At 51.6% G+C, this 23528-nt stretch overlaps 2 protein-coding genes across 5 annotated transcripts; both read right to left on the reverse strand.

Moving 5' to 3' along the window:
• Window positions 1-2060: 2060 nt before the first annotated feature.
• Window positions 2061-5918, reverse strand: LOC148678397 (E3 ubiquitin-protein ligase DTX3-like). The gene is made up of 3 exons (XM_088633437.1): window positions 4888-5918; window positions 3772-3989; window positions 2061-2944 (listed from the first exon to the last, which is right to left on the reverse strand). The coding sequence occupies exons 1-3, from the start codon at window positions 5239-5241 to the stop codon at window positions 2803-2805; spliced, it is 714 nt and encodes a 237-aa protein (XP_088489563.1). The 5' UTR covers window positions 5242-5918; the 3' UTR covers window positions 2061-2802.
• A 5366-nt stretch (window positions 5919-11284) lies between these two features.
• dtx3 (deltex E3 ubiquitin ligase 3) lies at window positions 11285-21278 on the reverse strand. Of its 4 annotated transcripts, none has more exons than XM_088633442.1 (6): window positions 21098-21278; window positions 20573-20728; window positions 20159-20202; window positions 16983-17812; window positions 16269-16486; window positions 11285-14568 (listed from the first exon to the last, which is right to left on the reverse strand). In XM_088633442.1, the coding sequence occupies exons 3-6, from the start codon at window positions 20169-20171 to the stop codon at window positions 14493-14495; spliced, it is 1137 nt and encodes a 378-aa protein (XP_088489568.1). In that variant the 5' UTR covers window positions 20172-20202; window positions 20573-20728; window positions 21098-21278; the 3' UTR covers window positions 11285-14492. The 4 variants fall into 4 exon arrangements, with proteins under 4 accessions (XP_088489568.1, XP_088489565.1, XP_088489567.1 ...); XM_088633439.1 differs by lacking the exon at window positions 21098-21278 and adding an exon at window positions 20839-21091 and having other exon boundaries at window positions 20573-20721; XM_088633441.1 differs by lacking the exon at window positions 21098-21278 and adding an exon at window positions 20839-21091.
• Between the last annotated feature and the right edge of the window lie 2250 nt (window positions 21279-23528).

Genomic DNA, 23528 nt, shown 5'->3' on the forward strand with positions numbered 1-23528 from the left:
GGTCGGTTTCTCTGCAAGAGGAAACCTATTGCAGCTGAAAAGGAAATTGACAGAGAAAAGACAGACATGGTAGGGAAAAGCAGGAATAAAGCAGTTCGCTTTGGAAGTGTCAACCACTGTGGGATCCCTTGGGATGAACAGTGTTGTGTGAGTATAATTAATTATAATTAGTGCTGCCACTGTTCTTCGGATTTTTGAGGTCTTGTTCTAAGTATGGATGTTCTGGAGACGGAGGGAACGCACAGTGGATGTGGAGCCCAGACGAGACACATGACTCATCCTCTCTGAAGAAAACAGATCTGTCTGCAGCAGCGCGGGCTGGGAGATGGGAGAGGGCTGCTGTGCTTCATGGCTGCCGAGAATGTCTGCATATACACACACACACACGTGCGTGCGCTCACGTGGACATCGCCCCCTGCTGGACAGACCCAAGAAGTGGCTTTTTATTCAAGTATCGGAGAGTAAGGAGCTCCTCGCGGTCTCCGAACAGGGCCCACCCCTTTCCAAACACAAAATCAGATCTGAAATGTGTAATTATTGGAACGTAGTTCAAGTAGGGAGCTGCGTCAGCATACCTAGGCTGCAGAGGAACAAGTAAAGGATTATTCCATGCTGAAAAGACAAGTAAAGAAACTCATTTTAGAAACACGACGTCATAGACACCCGAAGAAGGCTCCAGTTGGCTCCAAAGTTGTTTCATTTCTTCTCTTTTCAGCATGGAATAAACCTTTACCTGTTCCTAATTATTATAAATAACACCACTATTTCTTGTAAAGGATCAAAGGAACTGCAAGGCAACCGGTTATCTGCGATCAGCGTACAGAATTCTCTCTGACCGATCCTCCAGACTTGAGCAGTGCTGCACTATTTGTTGGATATTCTCTGTGTGAGAGTGTTGATTTTACACACTGGAGTGCTGGCAGACTTTCTACACACTTCAGTCTCCGGCAGTGGAGAAAAGGGTCATTAGTTACTGAACACGCTGATCCTCCAATTCATTTATCCAATTAAGTTTCCTCCTCCAACAAAGCCCTGTACTGGCAGGGATGGGAAGGTCAGGGGTTAAGGTATTGATTTATTAATATACATTTATTTCCCTATTGTATCAGCACCACTGTGCCTTGGACTGACTGCATGAACATCGTCTCAGTAAGCTGCTTTAGACAAGGATATCTGCACAGCAAATATTAATACTATTAGTAAGAGTAAATCTGGTAGTTCCACATGGCTGAAATCCATCACTTCACTTAAAAGTCGAAAGTTATTTTGAAGTTCTATACCAGGGTAGTCAGACTCCCACCCTGGATGACCAAGTTCTTGTTTTCAATTCTAATTCAAATTACTTAATTAACAGCATAACTGTTAATATACCTTTCCTGGCACTGAGACAATTTACAGGTGACTGGACCTTTAATTACTGTCATGTGTCATCAACTATAATAGACTTTAAGACAGTGTCTTTATTGTCTAATTAATAAATTAGATTAATTGTTTAATTAACACTAACTGAAGTTTTGCTGAATTAATTTTACAGAGTTAATTTATACTTCTCAATGTAATATGAAAATGTTTATTATTCAAACTGATTTATTACAATTTGATTATTTGCCATCTGAAGGAGACTTTTAATAGGTTTACACACTGGGAACTTGGGCCTGTCATTCCAGATGTGTCAGAGGCCTGAAATGACAGGAAGTAACCTTTGACCTTCAGCACAGACATGACCAATCAATTCATGCAGGTAACAGCCTGCACTCTCAAGCTACAGCAACAGAGTGCCAGTCTGCACATATGATTCCGCAGACTACAACAGAGAAACATTGCTTCCCTAAAGTGTGCCTGACCACTGAGTGGACTCTGAACTGGTTTGGTCATTTCAGTAACAGCAAGTGTCCTTAACCTCCGAATTGACAACTCAATTGAGTATGACCTCTGGAATACAAATATTTAGAATATGAGTGAATCCTATTTAGTCATTTGGAGAGCCTGACAATTAAATAAAGATGTTTAATGTTATACTGGCAGATGCATACCAGTTCTTTAGGAGACGTAACCTGTGATTTTCATACTTTTTGTTTTATTGTAGCACAGACAGGAATGGCAAAATGCAAACACTGATGACTCCCTGATCCCAGGACAGCCTAGTCCAATCCTGGATTTCCACAGTCCAACGGGATTTCTTTCCAGCCCAGCTCATTCCGCTCCAGGCTCAACCGGACGTTAGTCATCTTCCCAGGTCTTCAGATACAGCTGATTTAAAGAGAGCTCGAAAATCTGGATCTGGCCCGACCTGGTGTTTTTCTAACGGGCACAGTCGGCCAGTGATATTCACCCAAACTGAACCTGCACTCTCTGGGCCGGAGGGTCCCGCCTGCTCTCTGGATGGGGGGGTTTTCACCTGACTCTCTTGGGGCATCTCCTCAGCCCCAGGGGTCGACAACTGCTGCTTTAGTCTGGGCAAAGAAAACAAAACCCATCTGTGGGGCACAAGGCAAAGGTGGGGGCGCCCTGCGGCCTGACCACACAGTCGGGTAACCCCGAGTCTCTATCAGCCTACAGGAGAAAATGCACCCCGTTGCAGCTCTGGCCCTCCTGAAAGGAACAGAGCCTTTTCCCACCCTGCCAGCTTCACATCTGCTCCGGCCTGCCCCGCGAGCAGTGGGGTTCACGATCAGTCCCGGTCAAGGTCAGGGCAGCTCCGCCAGGCGCCTCGAGCTCCTGCACCGCGAAAGCATCCCTCTCCGTGCTGTGCTGCTCGGTGACACCCGAGCTTTGCTGCCTCACAGCTCCTGGGGCCAGGGCTCACTGCTGGACTGGCCCGGCCCGGTCAGGGCCCCCCAGACACACCTTCTCCAGGCCAGCGCTGAGGTCGTCCTCGGTGATCCCCTTCAGCCTCAGCTCCTCCTGAACTCTCAGCAGGTAACCGGGGTCTGGATACCCAAACCTGTCGACAGACAGACAGACAGACAGACAGACAGACAGACAGACAGACAGACAGACAGACAGACAGACAGACAGACAGACAGACAGAGAGACAGACAGACAGACAGACAGGATCTGTACAGTTCGTGCCTACAGACACAGGAGCCCTGCTCAAGGACTGTGGGCCAGGCAGTCAGCTCGAGTCGCCACCCTAAGAGGAATCCCAGCGGCAGCCTGTCCTGACAACCCAGATACCTGGCAGCTGCACTCCTCCCTATTTACACCTACTTCCCTACAGCAGGCGCGTGGGGCGGGCTGAGGAGAGGCAGGATACAGACATTAAGTTAGTGCACTGAGTTCAATGAGGATGCCGCTGCATGTGGTGTTGGAGGACCAGTAGGGGGCGCTCTTTGTACGGCTCTGTATTCCCAGACCAGTGCCCCAGTGTGGGGACAGGGAACACTGTGCTGTAGGAGGCGCTGTCCCTTAGATGACACGAGGCCCCGAGTAAGGGCTCGATAAGGATCCCCGGATCTGTTTGTAAGAGTGGGGGTGTCACCCCGGTGTCCTGGATACACTCTGCCCTCCCTTCACCCCCTGGAGCAGCAGTGTCTCTCTCCTGCCCCAAGCTGCTGTGCAGTGGGGCTGCTCTCCAGCAGCTCCCCTCCTGTGTGTGAACAGCTGATGACAGCTCAGCACTGACACAGGTGTGATCCGAGATTCAAGAGGGGGTGCTGAAGTGGCAAGGGGTCCCCCGGGGACGAAAGGCGCTACAAACTGTGCACAGAAGGACTGGTTATTGGAATGAAGTCACGACGGACTACGACGAGCACGCTGGCGCTGGCGTACCCCTGGGGTCCCCCGTGCGTGCTGGTCTTGTGGTGGACGTCGTTCCAGACCACCACGTTGCTGAGGCCGGTGGTGGCCGACGTGCCGACGGTGAAGGTCAGCCGCTGCTCGAAGGCCCTCTGCAGCAGCCGGAGCACCCGCTGCCCGTCGGCGCAGTCCGGCAGGAACGCCCTGCGGGACGTCCCGGTGAAGCCCGCGCCCGGATTGGGGTGCCCCCGCTGCGGAGACACCGGACAGGGATTTAATCCGACAACCGATGGAGGCAGGCTGGCAGAGTGGTCAGCACCGCCGCCTGCCGGCGCTGGGGGCCCTGGGTTCGATTTCTCGGGTGCGGTCTGTGTGGAGTTTGCGTGTTACCCCCGTGTTCGCAGTGGGATACCCAGGTGCTCCAGTATCCTCCCACGGTCCAGAGACATGCTGGCAGGTTAATTGGCTTCTGGGGAAACGGGCCCTGGTGTGAGTGTGTGTGTCTGTGTGTGTCCTGCGAGGGACTGGCGTCCTGTCCAAGGCGTAGCCCGCCCTGAGCCAGTAGCTGGCCAGGATGCTTGACCCTGAATTGGACCAGCGGTTACTGGCAGTGATGTGAAGATGCGATGTCAAGGGATGAAGTTATGATCTGGTGACACAGCTGAACTGCTGCAGCAGCTACAATAACACATGACAAGAAACCCCGGGCCCAGGGGCTGATCCACTCCTGGTTTTGCGAGCTGCAGGCTCCCGTGCAGCGGCCAGAGGCGGGTGCTGCGCATTTGGGATGGCGAGTCAGTCCCTGTCCTGTCTCCTTTGTGCCTCAGACACCAGATGGCCAGCCTGTGTAGGGCTTCCCCGCTAACTGGGAGGACTGGTGTTTGTGCTGCGATGGCAGACGCGCTCTGACAGCCTGTACAACCCGTATTTGTGGAGTGAAAAAGCCAATACTTCACTCCCAAAAATCGCACCACGCTCAAGGCCTCTCTACCGGTATAGATCTTGTTTGCTCAAAAACATCAACGCTAAGCGTGAGCGGCGCTGACCTGAAACAAGACCTGATCAGTCGCGATCCTCGTGAAACGGAAATCTTATCCCCCCCCCCCCCGCACCCCGAGAGAGAAGCCGAGTGCGACCTCTCCGCCTCACCTCTTGAACTCCAGACGGGATAGTGTAGTCAATGACGATGGTGCCGTACGGCTCGTACCCCGGCAGGGGACTGGTCCAGCGGGTCACGGCCATGCTCCCGCCCCGCGGCTGGTCCCCGATCTGCGTGCCGTAGAAAGTGAGGCACACCGGACAGGCCGCCTTGAACTGGAAGGCCTGGTCGATACAGGGGCGACAGAACGAGTGCCGGCACTTCTCCAGGGTCTTCTTCTCTCTGATCCCGTCCATGCAGATGCAGCAGTAGTCCTCCCCGGGCGCCGGACTCAGCGAGCCGGCTCCGGGGAAAGAGCAGGCGCCCCGGCTCGGCGACTCGCCCGCCGGCGCAGGCCAGTTCATCCTCTCCGTCGCGCACACGAGTGGGGATGGGAGCGGGCAGCAGCGGCAGCACCGGCCGGGCTGAAGCTTGGGGATTTGGGAACGCGCCGCTGAGTGGAGAAGTTGCCGAGGCCGTAAAAGTCGATCTCATCCGGCGTCACAGTGTCGTCGCGAAACTCCGACCCCCGACACGCACGTTTTTAGTAATGTCCCGTTTTGTTGTTGTTGTTGTTGTTGTTGTTGTTGTTGTAATCTTTGAACGGGACCGACCAAGCAGCGAGATTTCAAAGCGGAGACAGGTCCACAGGTGTGCACACCTCGACCAGAGGAAACGAGAGCCCTGCCTCCAGTCTGCCAGCGCTTTGCGCCAAACACGTCCCCGGCCTGAGTTACTAAGCAGTTTTCTGCCCTCCGGTGTCGCGTCGGCCGCCCTCCCCTTCAAAGCGATGCTCTTTCCGCGTCTCTCAAACCGTGTCGGAGGCGAAGCGAGCCGCAGGTCCTCCTCCTCGCGGCGCCCTCTCTGTTGCGATCGGGCTGCAGGGTGGCGGCTTGGGCACGCGGTCTGGGTGATTTCCTGCTGCGAAGTTTCATTTTCAGTAGCTGGATAACTTTCGCCTTTCTGTCAGCGCACGAAACTCCCCGGCCGGCGAGCGCCTGTAGTTCGAATCCCCAGCTTACAGAAGTGCTTTTTTTAACCTTTTTTTTAGGGTTTAGGTGTGGGTCGTGGACCATACGGTGCCCTCCAAAAGTATTGGGACAGTGAAGTCAAAATGGCGATTTGTGCTGTATACTCAGGTGATTCGGAATTGGGATGAAAAGATGACTATGGGGCATCATAGTTTTACATGTTTTTAAATGTAAAAGTACAGCATTTTACATTTATTTCTTGGTATTTTGTGCTTTTATGTTGTACAGTGGTATACTTCTAAGACGTTTTGTGGTCCATTCCCCCATTTTAGGTGAGCGTACATATTGGGACAAATTAACTCAAAGCAGTATAAAACTTAGTATTTAGTTACAAATCCTTTGGACACAATAACTGCATCAATCCTGCAACACTATTGACATCACCAAACTCCGGGTGTGTTGATTCGAGATGCTTTGCCAAGCCTTTGCTGTTTGTTCAGGACTTCAGTTCCGCAAGTGAAATGTCTGCTTGATTGGATGTGAATGGGGAGCCTGACATGGCCAGTCTAAGACTCTCCTCCGTTTCTCTCCTGATGATCTCCTTGGTGGCGTCGGCAGTGTGTTTTGGGTCACTGTCGTGCTGCGTGAGGAAGTGCAGGCCAATGAGTGTGGAGGCAGTTTCTTGTCACAGGCAGACAGGATGTTTCTACACAGTTGTGAAGTCATGCTGCCACTACAATCACTGGTTACGCCGTCAATAAAGGCGAGTGAGACAGTTCCAGGGGCGGCCTGCATGCCCAAGCCCCCACACCACCTCCAGCACGCTCACAGGGAAGTGGGACTGTGGGCTTCGGATCGTCTGCCCTTTGTTCCGGTCTCCACACTTGCACCTTGCCATCACTCTCGTAGACATCTGTCCCATCTGTCTACAGCACTTTGTTCCAGAACTCTACTGGCTCCTCTCTGTACTTTCCAGCAAATTGTAACCTGGCCTTTCTATTTTGGGTGCTGATGAGAGGTTTGCATTTTGCGGTGCAGCCTTTATCATCCTGCTGTTGAAGTCTGCTGGGAAAAGTAGATTAATAATAATAATAATAATAATTGCTTACACTTATATAGCGCTTTTCTGGACACTCCACTCAAAGCGCTTTACAGGTAATGGGGATCCCCCTCCACCACCACCAATGTGCAGCCCCACCTGGATGATGAGACAGCAGCCATAGTGCTCCGGTACACTCACCACACACCAGCTCTCAGTGGGGAGGAGAGCAGAGTAATGAAGCCAGTTCATAGATGGGGATTATTAGGAGGCCATGATTGGTAAGGGCCAATGGGAAATTTGGCCAGGATGCCGGGGTTACACCCCTACTCTTTTCGAGAAACGCCCTGGGATTTTTAATGACCACAGAGAGTCAGGACCTCGGTTTTACGTCTCATCCGAAGGACGGCGCCTGTTTACAGTATAGTGTCCCCGTCACTATACTGGGGCATTAGGACCCACATGGACCGCAGGGTGAGCGCCCCCTGCTGGCCCCACTAACACCTCTTCCAGGTTGTGATACTCTCACCCCTGCACAGTGGAGATTGCTGGCAATTTCAATTTCACAGAGTTTTTCGTCACAGCTCTGATGATTTTTCTATCATCAACTGCAGCTGTTTCCCCTGGCTGGCCCGGTTCTTGCTTTTTGCGAAGCACAACAGTGTTCTTTTCCATTTCAAGATATTCCAGATTGCCGATTTTGCTATGCCCAGTTTCTGTGCTGTGGTTCTGGTTGAGTTCTTCTTTTCTTTCAGCATCCAAATTGCTTGCTTTCTTTCACAGACAGCTCTCTGGTCTTCATGTTGGTTTAGGCCTCTAAAGGCCGACAGCAAGGGGAAGAGTGAAGGCTAAATCAACACTACACACTCACAGCTCTTTAATGTGCAGAATCGGTGCAACAGGAAACATCAACCTGATAAGAAAAACCTGGCGACCAATTGTCCCAATACTTCTACTCAGCTAAAATAGGGGTATTGACCATAAAAAGTACTATTATTCTAAAATGGTATCACACACAAGCACTGAAATACCCAGAAATAAACGGTGACATGCTGTACTTTTGTCTCATATTAATCTATTTATCTCCAATCTGAATTTCTTGAATATAGTCATTCCTTCCAGCCCCTTCAGAGCATTGCACTGACAGCGTGTAAAAGCATGCAGCTCACACCCGAGTCCTGTGCCTCACATTTGAATCGTTTTTTTTTACTGTATTGTTATTTATATTACAGAATTGTATAGATCTATAAAACCTACTGGATGTTTTATGTACGCTGTATATATGCTATCTTTGTTGTCCCGGTGATGACAAACCCTGTGTGAGGACAATCAAGCAGATTCTAATTGATAGCCGATGGGAGCCGTTGACAGCGGACTGACCGGCGCAGCTGCAGCGTTTAGCCAGTAGGGGGCAGCAGCCACTCAGACGGGGTCTGAAAACCTATTCTGAAACGTCATAATCGGAAAACAGGCCGTGAGAAACCGGTTTTCCAGCGAAAATATACTTTTGGAAATGACGCAAACTCTAAAATGCCTCAACCTGCATTAAGTCAGAAATGTGGCGGGTTTTTTCTTTCCATCGCTCCCAAAAACGTTTCACAGACTGTCGGGAATGTTTGTAGTTATGGAAAAAAAAAACTCAAACAAGAAGTGATCCATTCAGTTACATTTCAATTGCCTTTTCGTTTCAAACGAAACAGACGCAGTGGCCTCGAAGCACAGGGTGTGTAGATACAGCCAACGCTGCTTTCTATATATAGGATGCTTCGTTTTTAGTCGTGAAGAGAAAATACCACGAGCAGACCCGATGCAAGTTTTCAAAATATTCAAAGACGCTGACGGGTAGTCCAGCGGACGTCTTCAGTGCCACAAGTGAAACCGTGAGACAAGAACCACCGGGCACACGAGGAAACTGTGTGGAAGTACATGGGAAAATGAGAACAGGACGCACTTCTTTACACAAAGGGCAGTGGGAGTGTGGAACAAACTGCCCAGCCATGTAGTGGAAGTGACTTCTTTCCAGGAACGACTTGGGCGATATCCAAACTCCTGATTACCAAACGGGCCCAACGGCTTCGTCCCGCCTGTTTGACGCGTGCTCTGTGTGGTGTCGGGATAATACCTGCGTGTAACTGTGGGGTTCAACCTCTGCTGTTGACAAGGGGTCCGAAGTTCAGGCGCAGTGGTGGGGTTTGAGCGTGACAAAAGGATTAAACAAAATAAAACGCCTCCTGTTGTATTCCTGCCTGTTGCATTCGACGAATTTAACCTGTACGAACTGATAACACGACACTCCGCGTGAACAAAACACGGTTCATCGCTTTCACTGCTTATCTGGAGTCTACGGCCTCCGTTAAAGATACCGCTCGCAGCGAATGAGTGGAAACGCTTTGTGAATAATGACCTTCAGCCCGGGGCGACACAATGATTTATCGTCCTCTTGTCTACCCAGACAGCTGTATTGTGAACCGAGTTCTCCAACCGCCAAAATCCGGACTGACCTGATGAAAAAGTAGGCGGCAGCAAATACATCTATTCCATAATTGACACTGGTTTCTAAATAAACCAGTTAAAAAAATAAACTTTCTGTTAAAAACGTGCAGTTTCGTTGCCCACACTAGCGCTACACATAACGTGATAAGCGACGCCTAACCCCTTTAATGTTAAAAAACTGACGGCGAAAAATAAAGTCTTCGGGGACATGAATTGGTCAGTATTGCTCAGGACGTGGAGGGACGGTTTTAGGCACTGTGAAGGAGCGGTCCCATTCGCTTATTATGACCAGCTTCTTTCACATCGATCCAGCGGCGAATTCACACACCAGGCCCCGGGACCGGGCCGATCCGATCCGAGCCGGGCCGGGCCGGGCAGAAGCCCGCAGGATCCCGACTGGGCTGCCCTTCCGAGCGGCGACGCGTCGTGTGAAAGGAGGAAGAAAAAAACAGACGGGGCTTTGGGAGTTTCTCCTCTGAAACTTTCCCAGGGCATAAAAACGAACATAAGTGGGAGTTTCCACGGCCCCGTGAGAAAAGAGAACAGTGGATTAAATGAACGTCGACGCCTTGCGCTGAAGCGGTCGTGCGTGTCTGCAGATGGCGCGCTTGCGCACCGCGCTCGGAAGACAGAAATAGATCTGCTGCCCAGCCGAGCGCTTAATCTCGCGGTGCGGTTTCACCAGACACAAGACAGGTGGGAATACACGATCAATTCCGGTCACGACAGGAGAGGGTTCCCGTCTGTGCAGCGGGGCAGTGTGCGTGAAATGCCTCGCTCCAGGGTGCAACAGCAGTCTCCCAGTGGGTGGCTTGACACCCTCCCACTCAGGGCTCCACAGCTCTGATGGCCACCCCACACTGCTGACCAGGCCGGCAGCACAGGGCAGAAGGAGGGACCATACTCCGGACGGGACACCAGTCCAGTCCATTCAACCCACCTGCCAACTCTCTGGGAAGGGGAAGGAAGCATGGGGACACATGCAAACTCCACACATAAGGATCTCCAGTGTGAAGCAGCAGGGCTAAAGGCCCCGCTGTTGGGCCTGGACTCTTGGAGCAAGATGGGATCATTCACACCTGAACGAGGAATGGATGTCTCCATTCAGGAAATCCCAGGTCCTCACTGGATTCCTGATCTTAATTACCCTGCGTATGGTCCAATGGATAAAAAGGTTTCTCAGATCAAATCGCCTGTTTTCAATCTGTTCCTTATTGAAAAGTACCTATACAACCTGCAGGAATTCCCCCCCCAGCCTGGGGTCAGCAGAGTGAGGCAGGGTGTCTGTCCCCTAGGGACTGTGGGTCTCTTTCATTTCCTGAAAACGACCTTCTCCTCATCCCCACAAGGGGGCGGCAGGCCATCTATTCCAACATTCATGAGTCATCGACAACAAGTCTGGGGGTCTCCAACCCTGCTCCAGTAGAGCTCCAATGCGACTAGTCTGGGGTCTCCAACCCCATTCCAGTAGAGCCCCAACCTGGCCAGTCTGGGGGTCGCCAACCCCATTCCAGTAGAGCCCTAATATGACCAGTCTGGGGGTCTCCAACTGCTCTAATACAGCCCCAATCTGGTCAGTCTGGGGGTATCCAGTTCCATCCCAGGAGATCCTTAATATGACCAGTCTGGTAGTCTCCATCTCTCCAGGTCCAGGGCTGGAGATCCTTGGATTGACCACCCTGGAGCTCCCCAGGATCAGGGCTGGAGATCCCTGGCTTGACCACCCTGGAGCTCTCTAGGATCAGGGCTGGAGATCCCTGGATTGACCACCCTGGAGATCCCCAGCATCAGGGTTTCAGATGCTGCTCTTGGGTAGACAAGGGCAGACCTTCAAAGCTGTCACCCCACAGATCACCCCCAAGAACAAAGCACACCTGTTATCAAGTGACACTCCTACACAGCAGCACCAGAACAGCAGTCCTTTATTCAAGTATGAAAATGTAAAGCACAGAATTTAGTTTTTTTAACAAAGAAGTCTCAATCAAAAATAGAAATTAACACAACCTATAAAAGCAGAATATTAATTAAGAACAATCAATGTGCAATTTTATAATATTTTAAACTTTTTCTTTTTTGTACTGCATAGAAATATTTGAGCTGAGGATGATGTATCTTTTTGTGTCAATCTTGCCGTGAGCCTGACTTCTACAGGTTAGCTCTATTGGTCCCATCACACACAAGAAAACAACTACCGTATAAAACGCACAAAAAACATTTTTTTCTTTTACAGTTAGTTTGCCCCACATTCTCAAACAATTTAGACATTTTTTTTTGAAAGGCAGTTCTCCCACCCTTTCAGTTCAGAAAAATATACATACAGCAGATACATTCAATGAGTAAAACAGGTGAGTGAATCCAATGGATCTGCAGCTGCTTGTTTGTGTTAAAGAGGTTGTGCCATTTCTGTGTTCTCTCTCAACCTTTCTGCACAACCTGTTCAATTGGTTGTATTACAAATCTACCCTATTTTGTTCACAAGGTGCCCCTGATAACAGATAAGAGGAGGCTGTGCTGATCTGACGCACATTGAGGGGTGTAACATCGAATCCCTTCCCCCCTCCACTTCCTGTCACTGCCATTCCGACTTTGTCAGTCGCTCTTGCCTCCGAGACCGTTTTCCAGGAAAGGTACCATGACATTTCCCTGCCAAGACAACAGAGGAACTCCTTGTTCTTTTTTTTTTTAAACAAATGTCTTACTGGTTTCCGATCTTCAATAGTTTTTAGAATGTATTTCTTACTAATAAACCGATGGCCAAACAGATTCCACTGTCTGGCAGGAAAACACCATTGTGCCCTGCTCCTCGGAGCTCTCCAGAGCAGGCAGCACCTGTCTTTCAAAATGGCTTTTCACATACATGTGGGCGCACAAAGCTCTTGCTATCAGGCCAAAAGTGCTAAGGAGTTGAGAGACATACTTATTTTTAATTCTCCCATGAGTGATCAAATCGTAGAAAGCTTGAAAATATTTAAACATTTAAAAACAAGAGATTCATTGACATATTGAAACACATGTATCTTAAACACTAGAATACATTTAAAGGGCTCGTATACTGTATGCCTGTCGGAATGATATTAAACATCTTTACTTGTCAGGCTCTCCAAATGATTGAATGGGATTCACTTTTTTTCTACATATTTGTGTTCTGGAGGGCCCCTTTTAATATTGAGAAATGTCGTTGCGTACTTGCAGGTACAGGCGCTCTTCCTGAAATGACCCAACAGGTTTAGTGAGTGTGACCCTTCACTCAGCGACTGGTCAAGCAAGCACCGGAGAATGAGAGTCTTCCTGTTCTAGTCCTCCTGGTCGTGTGTGCGGATCAGCGCACGGCTGCTGCTGTTGCTTCTGTCTGGGCCGGGGGGGGGTCAAAGGTCCCCTCCTGTGACTTGGTCACAGACGTTTTCGTTTTGAAAATAAAATCAGCCACCAGTCCTGAATGTGTAAAGGTAAAGGAATTACTACATTTGAATGAATTGCCAGAATACAGAGATGAAGGCATCAGTTAAACACGTCTATTATCTGCAATCCACGCCTGTCACCAGGTTATTTGTATAACAGCGTAATCTAGACACAGTGCACTCTCTCTAAGCAGCATCTTTCTCTGCCCCCGCTTTGACATCCACTAGGTAAGAGAGTTCACAAATGAGAGGGGCCATTCAGCTCCTCTGGGCCCGGTCATTCATGAGAACAAACGGATACCTGGAGCTCAGCCAGCTGGGAATCGGCCTCAACACCGCCGCCGGGCGGCGTGCTCCACTCTCCCACAGCCCTTTGTGTAAAGACACGCCTCCTGTCACCACAACACCCGCTGCCCAATCACAAAACAAGCTCGACTGGCCACACGGTCTCCTCTCATTTGTCGCTGCTCTGAAGTATTAAATATTTCTAATAGCAGTTTGAAACGCACGGACGTGCAGAGCTCTCTCTCTCCCTCCCTCAGGTCCGACTGCTTCCCTACACTTTCTCATCAACTCCGTTGGCTATTTCTGAAAGGAGAGGTAAAAGCAGTGATGGGAGACAGAGGCTTTTGGAGCCGATTGTCACTGGAGGGGGACGAGTCCCCATGAGGGTTACACAAGTTAAACAAGATGAGCATTTGACCGGAATCAGCTGCCCCGCCCACTGCCCACTGCCCACCCCTCCCCCAAGAAGCCCTGAAGTTCCCCTGAAGAGATTAAAGCTTCAGAGCCACAGGCCAGCGCTACAGGAAATGCGACGTCACCATGCAGCACGCTGATTGGCCGATCGGTGTTCCCAGGCCTGCAAATGCCCAAAGGGCTAGAAAAAACCCACACGCACAGGAAAACAGGACTGCAACTCACACAGGATGAGGATAAGAGCTGATGATCGCGGGGAAGCCAATCCGATTCCGGCTGCGCAGCAGTCAAAGATCCATTTCAGGTTTTACCAGCTGTGGAGCTCTATTGAAGCAGGAAAGCTCATTTGGATATCATGGCACATCTGTCCATAAAAATGCACTCCCAGTAAAGTTCCGAGATCGAAATAAGATGTTGAAATAAGTCTAGTCTTAGCTCACCAAACGTGCCCACTACTTGCAAAACCTGGAGTGGATCAGAATACTGAACATCCGGGGCAGGATCCGATTAGGAAACGCTAACAGTCTGCATCACACAGCCAGCACCAGTCCCAACTGCTGCCTGCGTGCTTGTCAGTGCTGCAGGTGAAAAGCAGAATTTCTGCTCTGCCTGCTGTCTGTGCAACAGTTCATTGTAACTTTGCAAAAGCATGGAATGCTGATCCAAACTGCATGGAAAAATTCACCTTTCCAATTCCCGCCCCCCCCGCCCTCAACCCCAACTCCAACCCCAATCTTCGGCACATAAGCGTAAAGACAAACCAAAGCGAGTAACGAGGCCGGATTTCATTCCTCTCCCTGGCTTCTCCGCAATCACAAGGTAATGACTCGAGCCAGATCCCGGAATGGGGAATTGTCCGCTGTGTTGCATGACCTCTACTGTACCGGCACACAGGTGGGCGTGGAAGGGGGCTGTCCGATCGCGCCAGGACAGTTCTCCGGGAGCCCATCTGAGGGTCCCAAGCCTTGCCCAGACAATCCCATCCCGAATTCCAGCTTCTTCCTCCTCCTCCTGCCTCAGTCGGCCGTGATCCCCTTTTCCCGCAGCTCTTCCGTCACGCGCACCAGGTAGGTGGGATCGGGAAACCCGAAGCTGGGGGAGAGGAGGGAGGGTTTCAAGACGGAGGGAGAGGGAGAAGAGACAGCAAGCAGCACGCCGCAATGATATCTGACGATCCCGGGGGAGTCCAACATGAACAGAGAGGAAACCTACACTGGTGGAAAGGACTGAGACCTCGAGGACTAGGAAGTAGGAAAACTAGAATGTTAGGCATCATCCAGGTGGGGTGGAGGGGAGTCCCCACTGGCTGTAAAGGGCTTTAAGGGCTTTTCTTCAGGATCTGCGCCTGTGACTGGTTACCGGTTCAAATCCCGCGGCCGGCATAGGAATCCTACTCCGCTGGGCCCCTGAGCAAGGCCCTTAACCCCAGCTGCTCCAGGGGTGCTGTACAATGGCTGACCCTGTGCTCTGACCCCAAGCTTCTCTCCGTCTGTGTCTCTCATGGAGAGCAAGCTGGGGTATGTGAATATTCCTCATACAAGAAACTGCATATTTTTCCCCTGCATATTTCCCCTGCAAATTGCATATTTCTCCCCTGGCCAATAAAGTGATCTTCTATATATTATAGAAAATATATCACTGCTCTGGAATTAGTACTGGGTGCTGTGCTGACATTAACAGGTGATCGCGTCAAGCTTTCGCAGATCCTGACCGTGGGCAAGCGCTGCTCGGACAGAGAGTCGCTGCGGTGCTGCAGCTCGCGGGAGAGCCGGACATTCGCGGTGGTCCTGGTGATCACGGCCCCATCGCGCTGCCTTTCGGGCTGGGCTCACAGCGACGCCCGTCTGACTGCCCTCGAACCCGCCTGCCGGACTGCTGGGGTCTCGGGGGTGGCTTCACCCGGAGCCGAGATGCCCGATCCCAGCCCTGTCCCTGGCAGAGCTCTGCCAGCAGCGGGCCAACAGCTGGGGAACCCCCATGCCTCGCTGCGACGAAGGGTGGGGGGGTCTCTCCCTCGTCACATGACCTGTGACCTGGGTCTATCGGAATCCTTTCGTTGGCCCGGCTGTGGATCTGTCTGTTCTTCCATGTTACAGACTGAACCCTCCTGGTCTCGGTGGAGCCCTGCCTGCCCAACCGGAGATGGGGGGGCGGAGCCTGGGGGTATTGAACCTGGGCCTCATACTGTAGGAGTCATCCATGAATCCATTACTGCGTCACGAGCACGACTGCTCATATTAATATCCGTTTGCTCTGCCTCGCCTGCCCATCGGGAGGGTATTGAAACCGGCCCTCATGGTGCAGAGAGTTCGTCTTCGTCTTGCCCTGTCGGTGTGAGAGTGCCACAGCCTGGCGGTTGCTCATTGTTAGAATCTGGAAATGTGTAACTACTTCCCTGCACAGAACACTTAACAAACGGGCACAAGCAGCAGGGCTGGGGTATGGAGGGTCAGTGAGGAGGAGGAGGAAGAGCAGCAGGGCTGGGGTATGGAGGGTCAGTGAGGAGGAGGAGGAAGAGCAGCGGGGCTGGGGTGTGGGGGGTCAGTGAGGAGGAGGAGGAAGAGCAGTGGGGCTGGGGTGTGGGGTGTCAGTGAGGAGGAGGAGGAAGAGCAGCGGGGCTAGGGTGTGGGGGGTCAGTGAGGAGGAGGAGGAGGAAGAGCAGCGGGGCTGGGGTGTGGGGTGTCAGTGAGGAGGAGGAGGAGGAAGAGCAGCGGGGCTGGGGTATGGAGGGTCAGTGAGGAGGAGGAAGAGCACCGGGGCTGGGGTGCCGGGGGGGGGGGGGGAGACCCTACCAGCGCGGGCCGCCCCATACGGAGGTCTTGTGGTGGATGTCGTTCCAGGTGATGACGTTGCTCATGCCCGTGGTCATGGAGGTGCCGATGGTGAAGATCAGCCGCTGCTCGAAGGCCCGTCTCAGCAGGCCCAGCACCCGGTTGCCCTCAGGACTGTCTGGCAGGTACGCCACCCGGTCCGTCCCAGGATACCGCACTCCTGGGTTCAGGTGCTCCTGCTGCAGAGAGCGCAAAGCAACAGGACGTTACTCCAACCACCTCCACGCAACCAGCCGGCCGCCTCCTTCCTCACCATTATTTCCAACTCAGGGGGAGCCGGAGCCAATCCCAGAAAGCAACAGGCTCAAGGCAGGGTACACCCTGGGCAGGACGCCAGTCCATCACAGACACACACACTCACACCAGGGCCAGTTTTCCCAGAAGCCAATTAACCTGTGGACTGTGGGAGGAAACCAGATTCCAAAGAGATAGCACCTCAGGTCTGGAATCGAACCCAGGGCCCCAGCTCTCCAAGGCAGCAATGCTAACCACTGCGCCACCATGCTGCTTCCTGATTAAAAGAATTAGTTCAATTAAATAACTGTACGTTATTTAAACTGCAATAAAAGCCATTGAAGGCGTGTCTCTCTGTGACTGGGGTTGCCCGACCCTCTTGAAAAGGGCCCCCTTAACTGCGGGTGATTTTTCTCTTCCCTGCAGGGCCACGTGTCTCACCGACTGCGTGCCGGGGGGGAAGCTGTAGATGATGAAGATGCAGCCGTAGCCCTCGTGCCCGGGCAGCTCCAGGTCGGGATCCCTCTCCACCGTCATGGTTCCGTTGGCCGGCTGGTTGCCGATCAGCTGGCCGTACACCAGCCGGCACACGGGGCAGGCCCGCTTCACCTGGAAGGCGCGGTCCAGGCAGGTCCGGCAGAAGGCGTGGCCGCACCGGTCCAGAGTGGTCCTTTCCACCATCTCCCCCATGCAGATGGAGCAGACGCCACCGTCCTCCACCTCGGCGGGCAGAGCCCCGCCCCCGGCCCCGCCCCCGGCCCCGCCCCCACCGAGCTCCGCCTCCCTGCGGGGCAGCAGGTCGCGGGGGGGCGGGGCCGGGGCGCACAGGCCGCCTCCCAGGTCCGCGGCTTTCCTGCACCGCAGCTGCTGCCTCTGGGAGCGTCGCGGCTGCGGCGGGAGCAGGCTGCCCTCGCCGTCCGCCTCTCCGCCGCCGAGGCAGGGCATCAGGGAGCGCTTCCTCTTGGGGGCCCCCTCCTTCCGGTTCATCTCCTTGCGGGCGCTGCGGCACAGGTCCATGAAGGCCCGGCGGGCCGCCGGGGAGACCGGGGCGGGCCCCGAGCCCGGCCCCTCCCCGCCCGGGCTCCTCAGCTTGACCGTGCAGCAGCCCCCCCTCTCGGCGCGCCGCACCACGCCCGCGCTCAGCCCATGGCCGCTCTGAAACTCCGCCAGCCAGGGCTGGCCCGCCGCCGACAGGTAGTCCCACACGGCCTGAGACACCAGCACCTCGTCGCCGCCCCGCCCCGCTCTCACGCTCATCGCGGCCAAGGAGACTGCAGGGAAGCCAGAGAGGGAAGCCGTTACGAGGGCCGGTGCCACGCACATGTCTTCAGGGCTGGAGCCCAAGGGTTCAGGACCCCTCCACCAGCAGCCCCTCCAGACGAGACCCCTGCGGCACAGGCTGGACTCGACAGCCCACACATCGCCGGTCTGGGAATGGGTCGTGTCACTCAGCCCCTGGGACCGGGCTTCTCCAGACAGCGACACACAGATGATCTCTGCTGGGCCTTCACTGGGGTTAACCAGCCAGCCTTGAGCCATAGAGAGCTGGTCGGCGCTGGGGTTAACCAGCCAGCCTTGAGCCATAGAGAGCTGGTCGGCGCTGGGGTTAACCAGCCAGCCTTGAGCCATAGAGAGCTGGTCGGCGCTGGGGTTAACCAGCCAGCCTTGAGCCATAGAGAGCTGGTCGGCGCTGGGGTTAACCAGACAGCCTTGAGCCATAGAGAGCTGGTCAGTGCTGGGATTAACCAGATAGCCTTGAACCATAGAGAGCTGGTCAGTGTTGGGACCTAGGGAGCTGGTCAGTGCTGGGATTACCTGGTCAGTGTTGTGACCTAGAGCTGGTCAGTGATGGGATTAGATGGTCAGTGTTGTGATCTAGAGCTGGTCAGCACTGGGATTAGATGGTCAGTGTTGTGATCTAGAGCTGGTCAGTGCTGGGATTAGCTGGTCAGTGCTGTGATCTAGAGCTTGTCAGTGCTGGGATTAGCTGGTCAGCACTGGGATTAGCTGGTCAGTGTTGTGATCTAGAGCTGGTCAGCGCAGGGATTATCTGGTCAGTGTTGTGATCTAGAGCTGGTCAGCGCAGGGATTATCTGGTCAGTGTTGTGACCTAGAGCTGGTCAGTGCAGGGATTAGCTGGTTAATTTAAAACAGATGGTTGAGTGTTAAAGCCCTTTGGCATGGCCAATACATACACTATACTTTAATAATTCATTATTAACCAGATCAAAGATTAAAACAGAATGAAGGAAATATCAAAGTCTAATTAATAAAAGTATGAATCCAATTCCACGGTCACCTTGTCTAGGATTGAAAAGCCCCGAATAAACGCAATACAATGAGTTCAACACATGATTTTCGCAACACTGAATTCTGAATTAAAAAGGGTTCATTTCTGAGCATTTCAACGTGCGATTCGATAGGGCCGTTGAAATTCTGTTGCTAATTTTATTACTAATATTACTTAACAACAGGTGAAAAACAATATCTACAAATCCATAAACTGATTCGTGAATAGATTAAGAACTAAATCCTGTATGATTAACAGTGGAAACGGAGTTAAAAGGTTTGCAGTTTCCCCACAATTAAGTAACCCGAATGAAATTGAAAGTTATGTTCTCGCTTTTTTATCATTTCTTGTGCGCGAACCGGTCAAGAAAATGTTTGTTTTTTTTGTGTCACAGCAGTCATTAATGTTGCCCAAAGCGCGGTTTTTGAACATCACTCATGTCCCTAAAGAATCAACCAACGAAACGAAAAATTAATGTGCTGTTTTCAGATACATTCCCAGCGGAGCATCTTGCTTTCGCTCAATTCGTTCTAAAAAAGACTGAATTTTTAATACGCCGTGGGGGGGAAAGAGGAGTAGATTTGTGTTGATGCTAATCACGCCGGAAAAAAAAATAAACTTTGCATTTTAAATCAACAGGACCGTAGTCGGGCGTTTGATCCACGGAATAAAATAATATTTTCAGATTAAAACATAACCGCGGCGTCCCTGTTCGACCGGACACCCGAACCCAGAACGCTGGTTCTGGCGTTGTGAATGAAAAGGAGAAATAACCTTTTTTTCTCTCTCTCTCTCTCAGAGACCGTCGAGATAGTTTCCCTAATTTAGCCTCAACCCCGCCCCGCCCCGCACAGCCAGCCCGTCCGGCCGCGGCTCCGACCCGGCGCCCCGAACCCGCTCCTGCCGAACCGCACGCGCCTGATCCGTCACTTCGCGCCCGGCGCCCGCGAGGCAGAAGAAATACCGCTAACAGAGGAGTCGTTTCTTCCGATATATAATCATATATATGTGTGTGTGTCACATGACATGCTCCTCGTTGGGCTTCGGAGAGCAGCGCTGCCAACAGGCGCTCCAAGGACTCGGCGCAGCGCGGAAGGAGAAGCAGACAGGGATGGTCCTACACAAAGCTCACCTTGCTTGGGGATTATTATTTTCGTCATGACATCGACTGCTTTTATTTTTTTAAAGAATTTTATATTCGGTTCGAGCTCGGGTGACGACGGCGGTGTTTTTCTTCTTGTTGTGTGTGTGTGGTTTCCCCCTTTAAGTCTCCCTTACATTAATAAAGAAAAAACGATTCCCACAGACTGGGATGAATAAAACGTACCTTGTGATCCCATATATATAATCCTTTTGATCGGGGTTTTCTTCCTGTTAGCCAAGAGAAAATAAAAAAAAACAAAGGTCATTAGCCAATTTAGAACGCTGTAATTTTGAGAAACTTTAAAGCCCCTCAACAACAAAGACAGACCCGAGGCAGGAACTGTCAAACAGGATTAAAAGGATCGCGCGGCACCCTCTCCTGCAATAAAAATGCAAATAAAATAGGCAATACAGTACATCAAACAAAAACAAGCACACACAAAAACACCTTCGCATTTAAACTTTTGTTTTCTGCAAAAAAACAAAAACAAAGGCCTGTTGGAGCCAGTCGGTACATGAAGCCACCAGGTTTTACTGAAACAATTCTTATCGAGCACAAGCTCCAGCAGCCCCAGCAGAGAAGTACCGAATCGCTCACCTACGAGACTGCAGCGCCGACACCGGAAGAGAGCTGTGTATTGTCTTTTCCACGCAAAATGTAACTGAACCCCCGACTCGGGTTTTAGCGTCGCGTTTTCAGGTCTGACTTGCGTCTTTGCATCCCCGCGGAAGCCGACTCGACTGGACCTGCAGGCTTAAAGACCCGGGTTATAGATCGTCCCGCAAGTAAACACTGACACAGTGTCTAGCTGGAGTTGTCCGCGGTGCTCTGAAACCAGACCCCCCCCCCCCCCCCCAGCCCACCTGGAGAATTCGATGTGGTTGTCCTTGAGCGAAATCATAACATCATAAAACGACCTAAAGATACACTATCAGTAGTCGCCACGCGTGAACACGGACGGCGATTCGGCTACGGGAAGCCACAAGACGCCGCAGGTCGCTCTCCAGCCCCCGCGATGAGGCTTCGACTTCTGTTTACTCCTGCGATCATGTTCGATTTGTTTATCTTTTTTTTTTAAAGTCCACCCTCCATGACAGCAAAAATAAATATATATCTGTGTACACAGTCGGCAGGAAGTTCGTCACCGGGCTCTCCAGGATTGGTCAGAGCTGACGGAGCGGTGCGGCGCCGCTGCGCGCCGGACCTGTGGCTGGAGGGCTGCGGGAGAGCGCACCTCCTCCGCCCGCTCTCCCCGCACAGCCTGACCCGCTTTCCACCGGGCACTCCCTGCGGCGGGGGACAAGCGCATCCCGAGGTCTGCGGTGCGCTGGATAAAAAAAAAGAGTTTCTGTTCCTCCCATCTTGCTGCTATAAGAGATGACTGTGCACTATTTCTCAACGAGCTTCGGCCGTTTGGGGGGAGATAATCATTTCCACGTGCGGCAATAGCACTCATATTCCGGGGGAGTATTTCCTTAATTTCACTTTTTATTTTTCACAGTCAAGCGTTGTGATGGAAATGAATATTTTTCCCACGTGTTTGAAGCTCATCCATTACTCATTGGTCTAGTGTCTGACACTAACAGTGCTCATTGGTCTAGTGTCTGACACTAACAGTGCACACTGGTCCAGTGTCAGTCAGTAACAGTGCTCATTGGTCCAGTGTCAGTCAGTAACAGTGCTCATTGGTCTAGTGTCAGTCACTAACAGTGCACACTGGTCCAGTGTTGGTCACTAACAGTGCTCATTGGTCTAGTGTCTGACACTAACAGTGCACACTGGTCCAGTGTCAGTCAGTAACAGTGCTCATTGGTCCAGTGTCAGTCAGTAACAGTGCTCATTGGTCTAGTGTTGGTCACTAACAGTGCACACTGGTCCAGTGTCAGTCACTAACAGTGCAGACTGGTCCAGTGTCAGTTACTAACAGTGCTCATTGGTCCAGTGTCTGACACTAACAGCGCTCATTGGTCTAGTGTCAGTCACTAACAGCGCTCATTGGTCTAGTGTCAGTCACTAACAGTGCACACTGGTCCAGTGTTGGTCACTAACAGTGCTCATTGGTCTAGTGTTGGTCACAAACAGTGCTCATTGGTCTAGTCTCAGTCACTAACAGTGCTCATTGGTCCAGTGTCTGACACTAACAGTGCTCATTGGTCTAGTGTTGGTCACTAACAGTGCACACTGGTCCAGTGTCAGTTACTAACAGTGCTCATTGGTCCAGTGTCTGACACTAACAGTGCTCATTGGTCCAGTGTCAGTCACTAACAGTGCACACTGGTCCAGTGTTGGTCACTAACAGTGCTCATTGGTCTAGTGTCAGTCACTAACAGTGCACACTGGTCCAGTGTTGGTCACTAACAGTGCTCATTGGTCTAGTGTTGGTCACTAACAGTGCACACTGGTCCAGTGTCTGACACTAACCATGCTCATTGGTCCAGTGTCAGTCACTAACAGTGCTCATTGGTCCAGTCTCAGTCACTAACAGTGCTCATTGGTCCAGTGTCTGGTCCAGTGTGTTTCTACTTTCTGTGTAAAGTGAAATTAAAGCTTTATTAAAGATGCTTTTAAGTGTAGTGGATCTTTGGATCGTGATACGGGACACTGCTGCAATAAACGCTGCCCTTTGGATGAGACATTAATTTGAGATCCTGACTAGTTAGTCATTACAGATTCTCGGGAGCTGTTCGTAAGAGTAAGGTCTGTCAACCTTATAAACCAGATACGCATGAAGTATACTGATGGAAAAAAGAAATGCAACAGCTCCACCTCCACACTCTGGCCCTCCCGTCTGCGTGGAACAGGCCGAAGAGTGACTCATCTGTGAAGAGGACCTGATGCCACTGCTGACGAGTCCATCGCAGCCTCTGTCTGGCCCAAGCCAGTCGGGGGTGATGTCTAGGAGGTGTGAGGTGACAGGTCGCCCTGCTCTAAGGCCAGCAGTGCGGAGCCTCACTGTCCTGTCACTGATGTGGGCATTGTGTCTGCCAGCAGTTTCAGCAGCAGTACGGGTGGCAGATCTGAACCGACCTCTCAGATGAACTGGTCTGATGTGTCGGTCCTGCTCTGGTGTGGTCACTCAAGGGCAGCTGGATCTTGGACGGTCATCTGTCCTGTCGGTCTGCTGAAACCTCCTCTGCAGTTGGGACACAGTGGAGCGGTTTACTCCATAGTGTCTGGCAATGCTGGCACATGACATGCCTGCCTGCAGCATGCCAATGGCCCTCTCCCTTGCTTCTGGTGACAATCGAGGCAATATGGATTGCCCAGAAAACTGACTGACTCTGTGGGTTTTTTCTTGTAGTGACCTAACCTTTGAATTAAGGCCTTTTTAAAGGTGACCTGATCAGGCATTGTTCCACCTGGACTTCGTGGGTAAAAGTGCACCTAACGAGCTTTTGTGCGACTGGCAAGTTGCAAGGTCTCACTGTTCAAACTGTATTAATAATAATAATAATAATAATAATAATAATAATAATAATAATAATAATTGCTTACACTTATACAGTGCCTTGCGAAAGTATTCGGCCCCCTTGAACTTTTCAACCTTTTGCCA

The sequence above is a fragment of the Lepisosteus platostomus genome, chromosome 1, assembly GCF_059453375.1.
Source record: "Lepisosteus platostomus isolate fLepPlt1 chromosome 1, fLepPlt1.hap1, whole genome shotgun sequence".
Classification (NCBI taxonomy): domain Eukaryota; kingdom Metazoa; phylum Chordata; class Actinopteri; order Semionotiformes; family Lepisosteidae; genus Lepisosteus; species Lepisosteus platostomus.